Source organism: Serinus canaria, chromosome Z (genome assembly GCF_022539315.1).
Source record: "Serinus canaria isolate serCan28SL12 chromosome Z, serCan2020, whole genome shotgun sequence".
Taxonomy (NCBI): domain Eukaryota; kingdom Metazoa; phylum Chordata; class Aves; order Passeriformes; family Fringillidae; genus Serinus; species Serinus canaria.
In genome coordinates this window covers 66,174,932-66,190,906 of record NC_066343.1, presented here as the reverse complement: position 1 = coordinate 66,190,906, position 15,975 = coordinate 66,174,932, and the positions used below count along the sequence as shown (strand labels likewise).

General features: G+C 54.4%; 2 protein-coding genes across 2 annotated transcripts in view; one reads left to right on the top strand and one right to left on the bottom strand.

The window, feature by feature from the left end:
- Positions 1-3,929: 3,929 nt before the first annotated feature.
- Positions 3,930-8,919, top strand: LOC103822889 (gamma-secretase subunit Aph-1b-like). The gene is made up of 7 exons (XM_009097919.4): positions 3,930-4,169; positions 5,337-5,507; positions 6,585-6,658; positions 6,830-6,952; positions 7,301-7,428; positions 7,661-7,784; positions 8,003-8,919. Exons 1-7 carry the CDS (start codon positions 4,057-4,059, stop codon positions 8,038-8,040), a joined length of 771 nt encoding a protein of 256 aa, XP_009096167.1. The 5' UTR covers positions 3,930-4,056; the 3' UTR covers positions 8,041-8,919.
- A 694-nt stretch (positions 8,920-9,613) lies between these two features.
- The window catches only part of CA9 (carbonic anhydrase 9), a 32,428-nt gene continuing 26,066 nt past the window's right edge, over positions 9,614-15,975 (bottom strand). Inside the window, exons 5-13 of the mRNA XM_009097918.4 lie at positions 14,309-14,451; positions 13,571-13,663; positions 13,252-13,318; positions 12,919-13,076; positions 12,630-12,765; positions 10,488-10,511; positions 10,281-10,307; positions 10,053-10,146; positions 9,614-9,908 (exon numbers count right to left, since the gene is read on the bottom strand). Of these exons, the coding sequence (XP_009096166.2) occupies positions 9,845-9,908; positions 10,053-10,146; positions 10,281-10,307; positions 10,488-10,511; positions 12,630-12,765; positions 12,919-13,076; positions 13,252-13,318; positions 13,571-13,663; positions 14,309-14,451 (806 nt within the window). The 3' untranslated portion in view covers positions 9,614-9,844. The remainder of the gene's footprint in view (positions 9,909-10,052; positions 10,147-10,280; positions 10,308-10,487; positions 10,512-12,629; positions 12,766-12,918; positions 13,077-13,251; positions 13,319-13,570; positions 13,664-14,308; positions 14,452-15,975) is intronic.

Genomic DNA, 15,975 nt, shown 5'->3' with positions numbered 1-15,975 from the left:
CCTGCCCAGGTGCTGCTGGCCTCCTGCCCTCTCCATGGCCCAGCAATTCTGTTTTGTGATTCTAAGGCCCTCTAGAGCAGGGAAAAAAGCTCCCTGTGCAGGGGGTGCTTATCTTTAGTTCATCTTCCCAAGGTTGCAAAGTCTGTTGTGAGCCACAGCCTCCCACCCTGGGCCTGGAGGAGCTGGAGGGGAGGACAGTACATGTTGTCTTGGACTGCTGAGCTGTTCCTGCGCAAGGGCTGCAGCTCCTCCTTGGGCCCGCCTTCCTCTTCTGCAGCGCATCAGCTGAGCCATTCTGTTGTTTAGTCAAAGCACCTTCCAGGCAGGGGGTTGTCTGGCTTCAAAAAGAACCAGCATGTAAAAGCACCTTTTCTCTGTTTGCCTGCACTACAAACAAGCCTGCCCTGTGCCCGGGTCAGGGTGCATCCCAGTGCCCAGCCTCTGGGCATCCTTCGCCTTCCTGCTGGGACAAAGAGCCCTTTCACACCCACTGTTTTTTCCCCATTAGCTGCAGCTGCCTCCTGGTTTGGACCAGTCCACTTGACTTAACTGTTTACCCCTCACTGCAAGGGCCTTTTTATTCTTTTAAACAGCCTGTGATTTGGCAGTGAGATCCTGACTGCTGTTCCCAGGTGATGCTCAGCCTGAGAAAGACATGAGCTATGTCATGGTTCAGCAAAGCTTTGCATTTCCTCCATTCTTCCACCTGTCTCCTTTCCCTGTGGCCTCACGGAGAAATAGGTGGGCCAGGGGAGCATGCTGGGCTCTGTGGATCTGCTGGCATGGGATCATGTCTCCCCACAGGTGTCACAGCCTCACAATGAGGACCAAATTGTCTCTGCCCTCCTCCCTTCCTCTCTCTCCACCTCTCCCATGGAATTTCAAGCTTTGGATTTCTTTATTTTGGCCTGGCAGACTGAAGACCTCCCCAGAGAATTTTCAGCCCTGCTGTTGGTTTCCACCCCACTGATATACTAGCACATGAACTTTCAGTGGCCTCTCACCTTTGCTCTCTGCCCCAGTTTTCTCATCTCTCCAGTGCCTCATTTCATCATGTAGTTCAATGCCCATGAACTACATGGTGGAGTGGAAGGACCACACAAAGAGCATCTGAGATACTTTGATGAGACTTGTCAAGCTGTGAAAAACCAGGCACAGACTACTGCCACCCCTCAGTCTCTCCCTGCATCTACAGCTTAAGACACTGGGGAGAGGGCCAGAAAAACTGTGTTGCCAAATCATGAGGATTTTGCAAAGCTCTGGGGGATTTCAAAACAGGTCAGGCCCCCTAAAGCTAAGTGCCACATAAATCTCCCATTCCCAAATCTATGTAACTGACTTGTCAAAGGCAGCAGAGGACAAGGCAGCTGGAGGGAAGCATGGATGGCCATGACCACGTGGCACCATCTCAATTTTGTATGTACCTGCCCCATATGCAGTGCTTGGGGCTTTGCTGCCTGGGAGAGTGGAGTGTGCAGTACAGGAGGACATGTGGCCTCTGCTCCTCTTGCTCAGAGGATCTGGGAGCAGCACTGCAGCACTTCTGCTGCAAGAAAGGTCCACGACAGGGTGACAGGCAGAAAGGGACTCTTGGGGACAATTCATTGCATTGGTTTAGCAGTTGTTGGTGACAGGGTTGATTTATTGCCTTTCAGAGCAAAATAAAATTTTAAAAACCCACTTGTTATCAGGGTTCTGTTATGCAATGCCTTTCTTGCAGGATGTCTCCCCTGTTTATCGTCTTTGTGGATTGGGCTAGGATCATCCTTTTGGTGAACTTCATAGTATTACCTTAGAAGATGATAAAATTACTGGTCTTGATTTTATCACACTGGTCCACGCTTCAAGAGCTGGGCAGGTCCTTCTTTAGAATCACCGAATAGCTGGGGTCAGAAGGGATCTCTAAAGATCACTGCCATAATGACGAGGGGCACACTCAACTAAATCATGTTACCCACAGCCTCACCCAGCCTTAGCTGGAATGTTTCCACTGGTGATGGGTGTGGTGATCACAAAGATCTGAGACCATTGTGGGCATCTTTGAACTTCTTTTGGTCATTGTCGTCCTCCTTGCTGCTGGAGCTCTCCTTCTCCCTGTAGCTGGCAGAGGCATGCTTCCTTCGTCTGTCCAGCCAGCAGCCCACAGTGACCAGGACCAGAGCTGATACAGCACCTTAAAACAGCCCCTGCTGCTGCACTGCAGAAAGGACTAGGACTTCCATGGTGCTCCTCTTCCCCTCTATCACCTGTATCAGCCAAGTCATCTCATGATGCAGATATTCCTCACACACTTCTATCCGTTTGGCTGTGTCCATGTTGGCCTGGTCATAGTGCTGCAGTCTGAGCTGGACAGCCAGCAGAGCCAGAAAGAACAGAAGTCTTGAAGTCAAGGCCTTGAGGATGGAAGGGAGTTTATCAGGTTTGGCTGGGAGGCAGCAGGGGGCTGGGAACACCCAGGATGTCCCCAAAGCCTCTCTGAGCACCTGCCACCATTGAGAGCTCTAAGCTCCTCTTCTAGCCCAAGCATAGTTCTGTGGCCTGTCCTGCCCTGAGGTGCTTGCATTTTTTCTCATTAGAAACACTCTGGGCATTGCCCCCATCCCTGTCTAGCCCCACATTCCTCTGCATGCACGCTCACTGGTCACCAGAATCCAGATGTGGTGGGGCTGGTGATGTCTCTGGTGACACCTCCTGCTGCGACCCATCCTCCCTGACGTCGCAGCCACCAGAGATGCATCTCCCAGCTGGCAAGCCCCAGCCTTCACCTCCAGCCCTCAGTGGGTCCTGGCCATCCTCACCAAGCTCCCTGAGGCTCTCTCGGCCAAGCAGGCGGAACCCTGGGGCTGTAACTGTAAGTAACACAGGGGTTGTAAGTGGATGTCCCCAGCCTGCAGAGTGAGATGTGACTTTCTCTGGGCCAGGTGGGCCGTTTTGCCAAGAAGTTATGAAATCTTAGGCTGGGACAAAACTATTCCCCTCTCTCCTCCTCTGGGATCCCTTGTGCTGAGAGCATGACTCGGCCTTGTAAACCCTGGTAATCAAGCCAAATATCAGTCCCTGGAACAAATGGAAAAGATCCTGTCATTCCCACTTCCAGCTACCAACTTGCTAGCTACAAGGGCAAGGCCATGAGCTGGTGGGGATATGCCAGGACCCATCTCACTGCTCCCCTGGGGTTTCCCAGGTTCAGGAGAGCTCTCTGTACTCCACGTTGGAGAGCTCTGCTGTGAATTGTGCCTCTTACAAACAGGGCCTGTTTTCCATGATGCAACAAAAGCCTTTCCAGACCCCTCAAAAGCCTTCCCTGACCCTGCTGCATGTGTGCCAAGACTGGCATGGGTGCAGTGTTTCTGCCGGGTCAGTAGAATTCTACACCCAGTGCTCCTGTCCAAAGTCTCCTGAAGGCAGGAAGGGTGTGTGTTGGGGTGTGGGTGTCTGTAAGTGGGAAGCGCCCTGAAGTGCCTTTCCGTGTGAATCTCGTTGAAATAGGGCTGGACTGGAGGTCCCAAGCGGAGGGAGCACACAACCACGGAGGGTGGGACAGCCTGTACACCTCGCCCAGCCGCTGCTCTTGGGGAGCCGCGCAGGGCCCCACTCTAGAGGTGGCAGTGGGGATGAGGCCAAGCTCCCCTGGACGCAGGCTGCGTCCCCACGGGATCACGGGGCACGCCAAGCTGGGAGGGACCCACGGGGACCATCGAGTACAGCTCCTGCTCCTGCACAGGCCCCCCCGAGGCTCACGCCGTGCGCCAGAGAGCCTTCACCAGACGCTTCTTGAGCTCTGCCAGGGTGATGCTGCGACTCCTAATCTCGTGAGGCCGTCCCGGTGCCCGACCCCATCCGCCTGGGCCTTTCCCAGCACCCAACACCTGCCGTGACTGAAGGGCCTGGGCCCGCCCCGCGGGCCCGCCCCGGGACGCTGCTTCCGGCGGCGGCGGCGCGCGCAGGTGTGACGTCATCGGCCCCGGAAGGGCGGCGGAGGGGGAAGGGGCCGCGGGGCCCGTCCGGTCCGAGCTCCGGGTCTGACCCCGGTCCCGTGTCCCCTCTCCCGCCGAAATGACGCTCGCCGTATTCTTCGGGTGCACCTTCATCGCCTTCGGGCCCGCCTTCGGCCTCTTCATCTTCACCATCGCCCGCGACCCGCTCCGCATTATCATCCTCATCGCCGGGTCAGTCAGCGCTGGGGGCTCTGGTGCTGCCGGGCTGCGGGACCAGGATCGGCTCCGGGAGCGGCGCGCGCGTGGCGGGGCGCTGGGACCAGCTCCGGTGCTGCTACCAGAACCATCGTGGCGGGGGCACTGATTCTGCTGCTGGTCCTGGTCCCAGTTCGGATGTAATGGGCTGCTGGTCCCAGTGCCTCAGCACGATCACTGTAGTCGCGACAGGGGAGCTGGTACCAGTGGCGGTGCTGGTACGGTATGGGCGTGACAGGAGTGCTGGTACCAGTATGGGTGTGACAGGGTGGTGGTGGCATCAGGGGTGTGATAGGCATGTGACTGGTGCTGGCTGAGGCACCGTCGTAGCTGCAGCAGGCACGCCAGTACTCACACTGGTGCTGTTGTGGGCTCACTGGAGTCACCAGTATCCGTTCTGGTGCTGTTGTGGGCTCACTGGAGTCACCAGTATCCGTTCTGGTGCTGTTGTGGGCTCACTGGAGTCACCAGTACCCGTTCTGGTGCTGTTGTGGGCTCACTGGAGTCACCAGTATATCCGTTCTGGTGCTGTTGTGGGCTCACTGGAGTCACCAGTATATCCGTTCTGGTGCTGTTGTGGGCTCACTGGAGTCACCAGTATCCATTCTGGTGCTGTTGTGGGCTCACTGGTGGTCACCAGTATCCGTTCTGGTGCTGTTGTGGGCTCACTGGTGTCACCAGTACTCACACTAGTGCTGTTGCTTGCACGACAGGAGCACCAGCGTTGTTTGTCATACTGTCACAGCACATCGTAGACATGAGAGCTCATACAGTACCAGTGGAGGGTTGGTAATGGCACTGGTGCATGTGTGCAGCTGGGAAACTGTTACCAGTGCCACTGTGGGAGCAGAAGGATGTGGTACTGGAACTGGTACTGGCATGGATATGAGCCTGGCACAGGTGCTGGTACTGCTGTGGGCACAACAGGGGCACTGGTGCCAGTTCTGGTGACTAGTGGGGCAGGTGTGCAGGCACAGCACAGCAGTGAGACCCATCCAGGCACCACCTGCCCAGCACCGGTACCAGAATGGCGCTGGTGCTGGTTGGAGAATGGGCAAGGCTGGGACACAGCTGCCAGTGCCAGTCCCAGCATGGCAGGGGCTCTGGCACAGCACCGGTGCCAGCAAGCTCTGTCTCTTCCAGGGCTTTCTTCTGGCTGGTGTCACTGCTGCTCTCATCCCTCATCTGGTTTATCGCAGTGAAAGCCAGCGACCCCCAAGATGAGCGGCTGCAGAAGGGGCTCCTGATTTTTGGGGTGATGTTCTCTGTGCTGCTGCAGGAGGCCTTCCGCTTCCTTTACTACAAGCTCCTCAGGTAATGGCATCTCCCCCACTGTGCCACCGCTGCTGGATGCTCTTCCCAGCTGTGGTGGTGCCAGGTTTTGTCTGTGAGCTGCTGGACTGGGGGGAGTGCCAAGTGTGGTGGAAAGCTGCCTCAGTGCTTTCCCTGAGCACGTGGGTGGCACCTGTTTCAGTGTATTGACCTTAGTGAGTCTCAGGTGGTGGGGCAGAGCAGCCCTAAGGTCTGGAGGATCTCGTGCCCTGATTGAGCAGCCCATGTCACAGTGTCAGAGCAGCCTGGGCAGCTTCCAGCCTTCTACTGTCTTGGAGCTCAGGGGTTTCTGCTGCTGGGGGAGCACGTGCTGCACCCTGACGTGTGGATGGATGGACACTGTGCTGGGACTGGGCAGGCAGGCACAGGAAGGTGTCCTTCATACTCCCCGGTCTTCCTGGAAGAATGCAGGGGGGGAGCTGTGTCGGCAGGCTCCCTGCGGCAGGGCACTGCCGGAGGCGGGCAGGCAGAGGGTAGCAGAGCTCCACGGAGCAGCCTCTCACATAAACCACTGCGTTTCCTTTGCCTTGTGGATCTCCGGTCCCAAGCACTGCTGTCCTGCCTAGGCTGGGGACCTGCCTGGCATCCTCCTCACCTGTCACACCTCTAGTTGGTACAAATTATGAAGTCTCTCCTCTCACAGTTTCTCTCCCCATTGAATTTTTCTAACTCTTCGAGCTCTTCCTGCACCTCCTCCAATGTTAGTCAACGTCTTCTTTAAGTGCGGAGATCAGGTACAGCCTCCCACGCCTGCAGTGGGGCTGCTTTCCATGCGGGGGTGCTGCTTGCCTTACACCCAACGTCCTGCTCACACCAGCCCTGCTCTGCCAGGCTGGCTGGCACCTGCATTCCTCTGTGGAAAATCTTTCTTTGTGGCCTCACGTGATTTTCACATGCCTGGTTTGTCTGGTGGTACAGTCACACGATCAGTCTCCGTGGTGGATGTTGCTTGGGGAGGGGGAGGTTGCCAGGAAGGTGGCATGGTGCAGAGTGAACACTGCACCATGCCTCAGGAGGTGGCTTGGCTGTGCTGGGCTCCAGTGTGCTCTGTCTCCACAGGAAGGCCATTGAGGGGCTGGTGGCCCTCAGTGAGGATGGCTGCTCCCCCATTTCCATTCAGCAAATGGCATATGGTGAGTGCTGTGCAAAGTAGAGCACCCTGACCGTGGGGCAGGGGGCAAGGCTGGGCAGGGCTGAGGCTGGTGCTGGCAGTAAAGGGAGATTTCTCATGCCAAAGCCTGCTCTGAGGTGCGTGGGGTTACCCTTGGGAGGTTCAGGGTTCAACAGTGTCCCTGTCCCGGCAGTGGCTGGCGTGGGCTTTGGTCTCATGAGTGGCGCCTTCTCCATGATCAATCTCCTGGCAGACGCGTTAGGGCCTGGCACTGTGGGCATCCATGGGGATTCACAGCTGTATTTCCTGACCTCAGGTGAGTAACTGGCACCCTTTGCTCACATCTCTGGCCCACCTCAGATGTAGCAGATGGGCTGCTGGAGTTTTCCTTCTTATGTTGTCTTGTCCACACTGCACCCTCACCTACCTGAGACCCTTATAGTCCCCTGTCACATATCTCTGTGGCAAGCCCTTCTTGCTGTTTCATGTGGCCCTCCCTGCTCTTCTTTTCGTGTCTACCTCATGTGGAGTGACCCAGCACCTCCCAGTCCAGCCAGGCTGTTCCTCTACCCTCCCTTTACTCATTCATCTCCATCCCTTCCCCATGTCTGCTGGCTAGGTCAAGTGGGTGATTCCCTGTTGACACCTCTGCTTCTCCCTGCAGCTTTTATGACCATGGTGCTGATTTTCCTTCACACCTTCTGGGGGATCCTCTTCTTTCACGGCTGCGAGCACCGGCGCTGGTGGGAGATCGCAGCAGTCGTTATCATGCATCTCACTGTTTCGGGGTTGGTGAGTAACTGGGAGCAGGGTTCTCTGCTGGGACCTGTATTCAGAGTACTGGTCCCTGTGCTGGGAGAAAATAGCCTTTGGCACTAGTAAAGGAGCTGGCCCTTCACAAACCAAATCCTGGGGTTGGTGCCGCCTGTCCCACTCCATTCACTGAGGTGATGACACTGCCACACATCCTGTCCCTGTCCTCTCCTGCCTGCTCACCCTTCTCTTCTCATGCGTCTCTCTGCAGTCATTTTGCAACCCCCTGTACGTGGGCAGCCTGGTGCCCTCCTACCTGCTGATGGCTGCTGCCGCTGCCTGGGCTTACCTACTCTCGGGGGGATCCGCGCAGAACCTGCGACGCTTCCTGCTCTGTAAGTGCTGCTCCAGAGAGGGGATGGGGGATACTTTGGGTCTCATGGGGTGCCAGGATGGTGAGAGGCTGTCCCAATGTCTCAGGCAAGGGCATCATCCCCTTGTCTCCCAGAGTAGGAGGAGCTGGTTTTTGAGGCCATCGTAAGGGTGTTGCCTCTCCTGAGGGAAGTGGCGTAGTTTGTTGAAAACTCACTGTTTCTCTTGTTGGTTCCTGCAGGTTTACGGAGCGGAGCCAGCCCCCAACCAGGATCCTGAGGCCCTGCAGGATGTTCCGGTCCCCAGTCACCCCTCCCCTCCCCTCCTATCCTGGCGGCAGGATCGGCCATCACCTTCTTTGCAATATCTTTTCTCCTGGACTGGGGGACCCTGGCCAGCCCTGGTGGGGCAGGCACTGGGGTCCAGCTGTGGCAGCCAGCCGACCAGTGTGGCTGAGACTGGCTCACTCCAACACCCCTTTGGGAGTCCCCATAAAACACCTCAGTTTTGGGGGACCCAACTTTGCTGGCCCTGCTGTGAGCTCAGCCCCAGTTAGCCTGCCTGTGACTGCCGGAGGCTTGAGCCCAAAGAAACCCATCGCTTCTCCCCCCGCTGCCACAGATGTGCTGCCCCCCATGCTAGGGCAGGGGGCCCGCATTGCCTCCTCGCTGCAGGGTGGAGGAAGGGGCTTTGCAAAGTGCTGCCGTGCCCTGGGTTGTGGCTGACTGCTGTAGTGCTCCTTTCTCCACCTCTCTGCCCAGTCCTGCTGCCCCAGGAGCCACAGCCCTGGCAGGGCTGAGCTGGCATCCTGGTGCAGCAGGATGGTGCTGGGGAACCTGTGGGTACTGACACCTTGCAGGATGGGAGGAGGAGAGGGAGAAAGACAGTATCCAAAGGACCCAGTGGGCATGGAGGGTGATGGAGGGCTTGGGAGGAGATGCAATGCCACAGCTGTTGCCGGCACAGATTTGGGAGGGGGTTCAAGGGACCATTCCAATGGATCATTGCCCTCTCCTGTTCTTGGGGATTTTCAGGCGGGTACCAGCCCTGGTTCTGTGCCACAGGGCTGGGAGGGAGAAACTGCCATCGGGCTGAAAAGGCAGTTTTATCCACAGTGGGCTTTTATACCAATAAAATTAAGTACCACAGACAAGTGGAGTTCTGTGTGGCCAGCAGCACTGCCCTCGTGGGGAGGGTACAAGCAGTGGTAACTGTGACTTGTGGTGGTGTGGCTGGAGGGGGATAGTCTGGCAGTTGCAGACCCTGTTTGCCTACAGGCCTTGCTTCTGCTCTGTCCATCCTAACAGTGGCTGAGCTCTAATTTTACAGCTTTGGGGTGGAGGCCACTGTGGGCTGGAGATCGGCAGGTTCCTCTCCTCTCCCAGACAAGGCCAGTTTATTTCGGTTTTGTCACGGCCGTAAAGCTCCCTGGGACTTGGCTCCAGCTCCACAGGAGCCATCATGAAAGGTGGGAGGTAGCCATGGATCTAGGGTTGTCCTGGCTGATCTAGCTGTGATAAAGCCAGAGGTGAGCTGGGTGGGGCTGTCCAGCAAGCAAGCAGTGGCTCTGCCACCTTCAGCTCTGCCTTTCTTCAGCCTTACCAAGCCACAGCTATGTTTTTCCAATGCTTTGCACAAATAAGAGGAGGAAGAAGTCCCAGAGTGATGGAGGGCAGGGCTGGGCTGTAGAAGAAGCCTTGTGCTGCTTACTCTGGAGCTCTGCCCGGTGCGCAGAGGCTGATGCTGACTTTGCCGGTTGGGAAGGGGTCCCTGCCCACCCCTCTCCACTGTGGTTCCCTTTGAACCAGGGTGCTCTTCCCTGCCCCACAGCTTCCCACAAAGGCAGCAGAGATAGCTGGTACCATGGGAGGATTTTACTTTTTTTTTAAGAGTTTTTACCTTTTTTATAACAAAAATATCTATTGGGGCCAAATGCTGCCCCCCAGACAAACAGTCCATGTGGGCAGCCCGTGCAGCCAAGGCAAGCTGGAGCACTGGTCTCCCTTGATCTGGGATGGAAGTGAGGAGAGGTGGGGTGACAGGCTGAGCCAGTGGGGCTGGGACTGCCTCAGAGGTGTGGAGTTTACGCAGTGTTCTCAGTGCTGGCTGCCGTGTAGATGACCTTGGATTTGGTCGGTGAGTCCAGCCTGGTGGGGAAAGAAAGAGGGGGGGACTGTTAGACCAAGTGGGAGGTCTTGTTTCCTGAAACCACCATTAAACCCTCTTCTTGTGGGGGCCCTGGACCCATCCTGCCCCCAGGCACTGTCCTCCTGTGTCTCCCCATTGCTCACCGTGTGTTCTGGCTGCGGTGCTTATAGATGTACAGCAGGAAGGCCAGTGCTGTAACAGCAAAGAGCACCCCGAAGAGCACAGCCAGTACATCTCCTGCAAGCCAAGCAGAGCCATGTTACACTGGGGGTCCCCTGCAACTACTGGCTGAGTGAGAGGAGGCAAGGAGCAGGCTGGTAGCCCAGGGGGAGAGGGGGCACAAAGGACCAGCCTTGGCTGAGCACGCTTACCTGCATGAAATGAGCTGGAGTGTCCTTCTGAAAAGGAGACAAAGACTGGAAGATGAGAACCAGCAGTGTGGATGCTAGAGCAGCCCTACAAACCCACTATGGCTGCCTGCCCCCAACTCAGCACGTGTCTTGCACAAGACCCCAGTTCCCAGGCAGGTACACTCCATGCCCCCACTTTCCCCTGCTTTGTGCCAGCCCCTCACCTACCTGCTGTTGCTGAGTCATCACTACCTGTGAAGAGAGACAACACAGTCAGGGGGTTGCCTTTGAAGTATTTGGGGAGGGAAGTCTCAAGCCCAAAGGCCTTTGGGTTCCACTTCCAAAGTGGGGCTGCTTACAAGCCTCCCATGAGCAGGGGAGAGCTGCCTGCCACATCCCCAGCAGCTCACAGCATCTTGCTGCAGGAAGCCCAGCCCTGACACCCTGCCAGAAGCAAAAGAAAAGGGGAGAAAAAAGGATCCCTGAACCACAGCCCACACCTGAGCTTCGCTGAGCCCAGCCAGAAACTCCCTGCACTGTTTTTGCTGCAGCCAAGGAAGCAGGCAGGGTACTGAGCACTGCAGCACCCCATGACTGCACAGGAGACCCCAGAGAGGCACCTGGGCAGAGCCCAGCAGGCAGCAGCCATGGGGCCAGTTGCCTGCAGTGAGACAGTCAGCAGCTCCCAGGGAGGAGGCAGGCACACATTGCAGGTAGGGCACCTGGCATGGGGATGGCTTGGTGGCCCTACATGCTGGGAGGGAGCTGTGCTGGACAAATGTTTGCCCAGCATGAAAGCATGGCTTTTAAAGAGCTGCATTATCATCTGTACATGGCTCTGTATGGTGCACAGAGTGGCACTATCTATGGGCTCTATCTAGCTACATGGCTGCTGTAGGAAAGCTGCCACCTCCACCCAGCAGCTGGGGACAGGAGTGGTTATCCCGAGCTGGAGGTGACTGGCAAAAAGATCAACAAGCAATGGCACAGAAGGTGCAGCTGCAAGCAAAACAAGATGTGACACCACAGCACTCCATCTCAATGCCCAGCAGCCCCAAGGGCTAAAGCAGGCAGTTAGTGCTGACATGGGGAGAAACCCCCAACCATCCTGTGCGTGCAAGGCAGGGGACCAGTAACCTCATCCGAGAGTACTGGGAAATTCTCCTGGCACTTCTGGAACAAGACCTTTGTCTTTTTGTTACAGTGGCAATTTTTATATAGAAATAGCAAATAATGAAAAAAAAAAAAAAAAAGTAGAGCTGGTCAACTCCCCCCTTGCCCCAGCATTGGGAGGCTTTGGAACAGCTTCTGCAAGAAAGTAGTAAAAGAAAGGCTTGGAGGTAAATGGAAAATATGATAAAGTATCTAAGAGGTTTACCAAAGATAGAGCATGCCAGCCTAACCCGATATCCTTCTTTGATAAGTGATATTCTAGACAAAGAAAATGCGGTAGATTTTATCTCTCCCAGTTTCAGTGAAGCATTTGATGCAGTGCCACATGGGAAACTGCTAGCCAGGCTGAAGACCATAGTGATTAAAAGCCTAGAGCCATTAGCAAGCAGGCTGCAGGTAGAAGGGTGAGAGAAGTGCCTTGCACCACATTGTGTGGTTATTGAGGCATTGCCCAGGGCCTGGGACCAACCCTGTACTGTTCCTATTAGTCACCTTCACAGAAGGTGTAGGAAATGCCATCAGAACAGAAAAGGAACAGGATGTTGAACAGAAAACCCCAGTGACCTCAGGGAGCAGCAATGGGCAAAAACTCAGTGATGCAGAGCAATAGTCACAACTGATGATTAATAGTGATTTCTACTCATGCCTGGAAATCACCAATGCAAGAAAGGCCTTCAAGGAGAAATAAAGGGTGGGCATTCAGGGACCCCTTAGGCAGGGCACTGTGTGCCTGGCCAGGATGGCTGTGAGGCCATTCTGACAGAGCACAGCCTTCAGGAGGGTGCCCCAGCACTGCCTGTCCTGCAGGATTTGGGGGAGGGGTTCAATGTGAGCTCGTACCTCTGGCAGCTCCCACTGAATTTATCGATTGCATTTGGGATTGAAGTAGCTAGCTGGAGTGCTAGGACCTGCCTCTTTGCTCTTGACCATGCATCCTCTAGTCTTGCTAATGTTACGTCTGCAAGACTAAGGATAAAATAATTTTCTATAAACCAGTCTTCCCCAGGCAGGGTGAAGGAAGTGCAGAAATGGGAGAGAGCAGGACCCTTAAGACCATCGTTGCTGCATGTCACTTGCTGGGCAGGTCTAACCCATGCAGTGTTTCAGTAGGATACACAAAGCACTGACTCCTGCTGCTGGCCCATCACTGCATCCCTGCTGCTGGGAGCAGCCTGAGCACACTCAGTCTCTCCTTACCAGCAATGTGTTTCACTGGAGGGGTGGTCTGGAAACTCGCCAGCACCCGTCGCCCGTGCAGGTTCTGCACAGGACGGTAGTTGTTCTGCAAAAGCTCGTCCTCAGGGCTTCTCAGGGTCGAAACCAGCATTGACATCTGGAAGGAGAACAGTGTAAGCAGGATAGCCTATAATATATGTGGGAATAACATCCTGCTTTTGGGAACAGATGAGCTACAGAGCCCTGGCACAGGGCAACTGCACCAGATTACAGGGAAAGACCCAGTGCAGAGCTCATTGCCCTGACAGACCTGGTGATGAGAGAGCAGCATGGTCTGGTTGAAGATTGTCCACTTGACTGTCTGGTAGCAGGGAGGGGTGGTCAGAGAGCCATTATAGTGGAAGTAGAATTTCAGGTTGGCAGGCAGCAGACCTGCAATGTTGAATCCCGGCACCAAGGTTTCTTGTCCTGGGAGAGGAAACATGATGGGAGTGAGACTGGCACAAACCCCTTGGAGGACAACAGCATGAAGATCATGGGTAGTGTGGCACTGCATGCTCTGCAGCTTTGCTCTGCTGAGCAGGTGGTTTCTCTGCTGGGCTGCAGCCCCTGACACAGAGTACGAGGTGGGACAGGGCCTTACCTACTTCTTGGATTTCATACAGATGCTTAAGTATTTCATGGTAGTATTGGTTCTCCCCATGCCCAACCTGCAACACAGAGACATCCAGGTAACAGCAAGGCCACGGGACAAAGGGAGAGAAGACGGTGATGGCAGCAGAGAGGTACTGCTCCTTGAGAGAGGCACCCTATCCCAGTGACCCCTTCATTCTTATCAGGGCTGATCTGCCCTTTCTCTCCCCTTCTTCCAAAGTACATTTGCACCTCTGTCAGTCCCCAAAACTGTGTCCAACTCTGCCCACCCCAATCGCATCCTCTCCCTGCTGATCCATGAAACTCACCTCCAGAAAGGCTCCCAGTACAGCAAGGCCATCTGGGTGAACCATTGCCTCTGTAATGCTGTCATACTTGGTATTGTAGTGAACCACATGGATCTGGAAGGGAAAAATGCAATCCCAGTGCTCAGTGGATGCCACTGAGAGATGCTCACTCCCACCAGGCTACAGCCTGTAGACAGAAGGGCTGTGAGACATTTGCAGGTGTGATGAGTACCACTGCAGGGAAGGGAAAATGCTGGTGGTGCAAAGCAGCCAGCATGAAGCTCTGCCTGCAGGAACTTCCCTGCTCAGGAACAGCAAATCAGCACTCTGAACTGCATAACAGGGGCTAATACTGCAGAGCCAGGCTCAGTTTGAGGACAGCAGCTAGAGAAGGAGGGATAAAACCAGATGGGAGCTGGCAGAGCAAGAGGACAGTGTGTACAGAGTAAACAGTCCCTGTAGCTCCCAAAGCAGGCTCACAGCCTCCAGAAAAGCTGGCTTCCACAGCCTGGGGACTGCCACAACTCCTGCTCCATCAGCCCAGGACCAGGCTTCTACATGAGTCTGGCTCAGCACCGAAGTGTGGCCTGCTACACTGAACTCCACTGCTGCAGAGCTACCCAGGATCCTGGCCAGGAGTTACAGCCCGCATTCAGTGACAGCCAAAGCCATGGGCAAGGAGCATGACAGCGTTCCAGTGCCTTCTGTGCCCAGCACCATGAGGGAAAAGGTTCATCCATCACCATGAGGGTTCCTCACCTCGGCAGCAAAGCGGCGCCCATTGATGGTGTGCTCCGAGCCAGGTCCTGACGGGGAGCCCCAGTGCAGGTGCAGCTGTGCAGCTCGGTACTGCTGGGCATAGCCACCCGTGAGGGCCAGGGAGTTGGGCAGCTCAAGGACAACTGCAGAGGCAGAAGGAAGAGGTCAGTAATAGGACATAAAGCCCAGTCCATTCCACAGGTATGCAAAGTAGGCATCTCAAGGGAAACGATCTCTCTGGACTTCTAGAAGTGGGTGATAACAGACAACCTTGCTTTCCATTTGTCATGAGGCTGTGGGCAAGCCTGCCAATGTGGCAGGGTTCAGCTTCTGACCTAAGGTTGTAGGATACTGCAGTAAATATGCCAGCTTCAAAAAGAGCTGCTATGAAAATGCTGGAAAGTGAAGAACCCCTCCACAAAGACTCCTGGGGCCTGCTCCAAGACAAATGTTATCCAACAATTTATTCAGTAAGTGAGAATAATATAAAGAGGCCATGAACAAAATTCATAGAGAAGGATACTGGCAGTGTGGTGAATATCTGTGAGAGCAGGGCAAGGGGACAGAGAGCTGCAACTCTTGGCAAGCTGGGACCTTTCAAATAAAGCAGCCTGCAAGTGTATGACAGCACTGGAGCTAGTGGCACAGAAGCATTAAATATTTTCAAAGTACTTAGAGCTAATATTTTTACCTCTTTTACCATAGATTCACACTTTGTTTTTTCTTTTTAATGTAAGGTCTTTTCCTTTTTCCTTTATTAAATGGGGTGTCCCTTAGTAACATCACCAATAGGGCACAGATTTGGGATTAACCATATAACAGGGCTGTGATGAGTCATTGGCCATCTCAAGTTCATTGCCACTGGTTCAGAGATAGAAAACTCAAATACAGGAAGTGAGAAATTGTTCCCTCCCTATGAGTTTATCTGCTTTTACGCTTCTTTCGTATAGTTAAACCATTGTCTTCTTTCTCCTAACTACTCGAGTCTTTTTCAGGCCCTCAAAAAAGCTTATATAACATATACACTTTGTTTCCAAAATGAGTAACTGTACAAATATCTAACTAGGCTTGCAACTTTTTATTTATTTATGGGTTTTCATAAAGCAGACCGGTGGTTGCCACAATAAAAAAGGCATCTTAAAAGCCTTGCAAGAAAGTACTTCCCCTCTCCCCAATGAAAATGCTCTCACTGCTTTTCTAAACACCAAGCAACACCAGATGCCAGGGTGTCTAAAATAGCAACTACTGAGCTCAACTAGTTTAACTCTGCAGGCACATTAGGGCAGGAGGCCACAATATAGAGCTCTGTGCATGCAGCACGCAGCTGATCTGACCATACACAGCAAGCCTGACCTGTCAAGTTTGCTGTATACACAGGTCAGCTCCATCTCGTTGGCTACCAGGGCAAGGAGGTGCCTTATCACACCATCAGCAAGTCCTTAAGTCCCTTTCTCCATAACCCTTTCTTAGCTCAGGGGCTGGCAAACATCAGCGTGCACAAAACATTCTGTCTCCTCCAAGAAAAAGCTGGTAACAACCAGGTCCAACCATCCTCAGCCATGGAAAGATGTGGTTTTCCTCCATATCTGGAATACCGAGGCTGATACTAAAATAACATGAATAAGTCATGTCCAAGAAGTTGTTTACAACAACCATTCTAATATTGG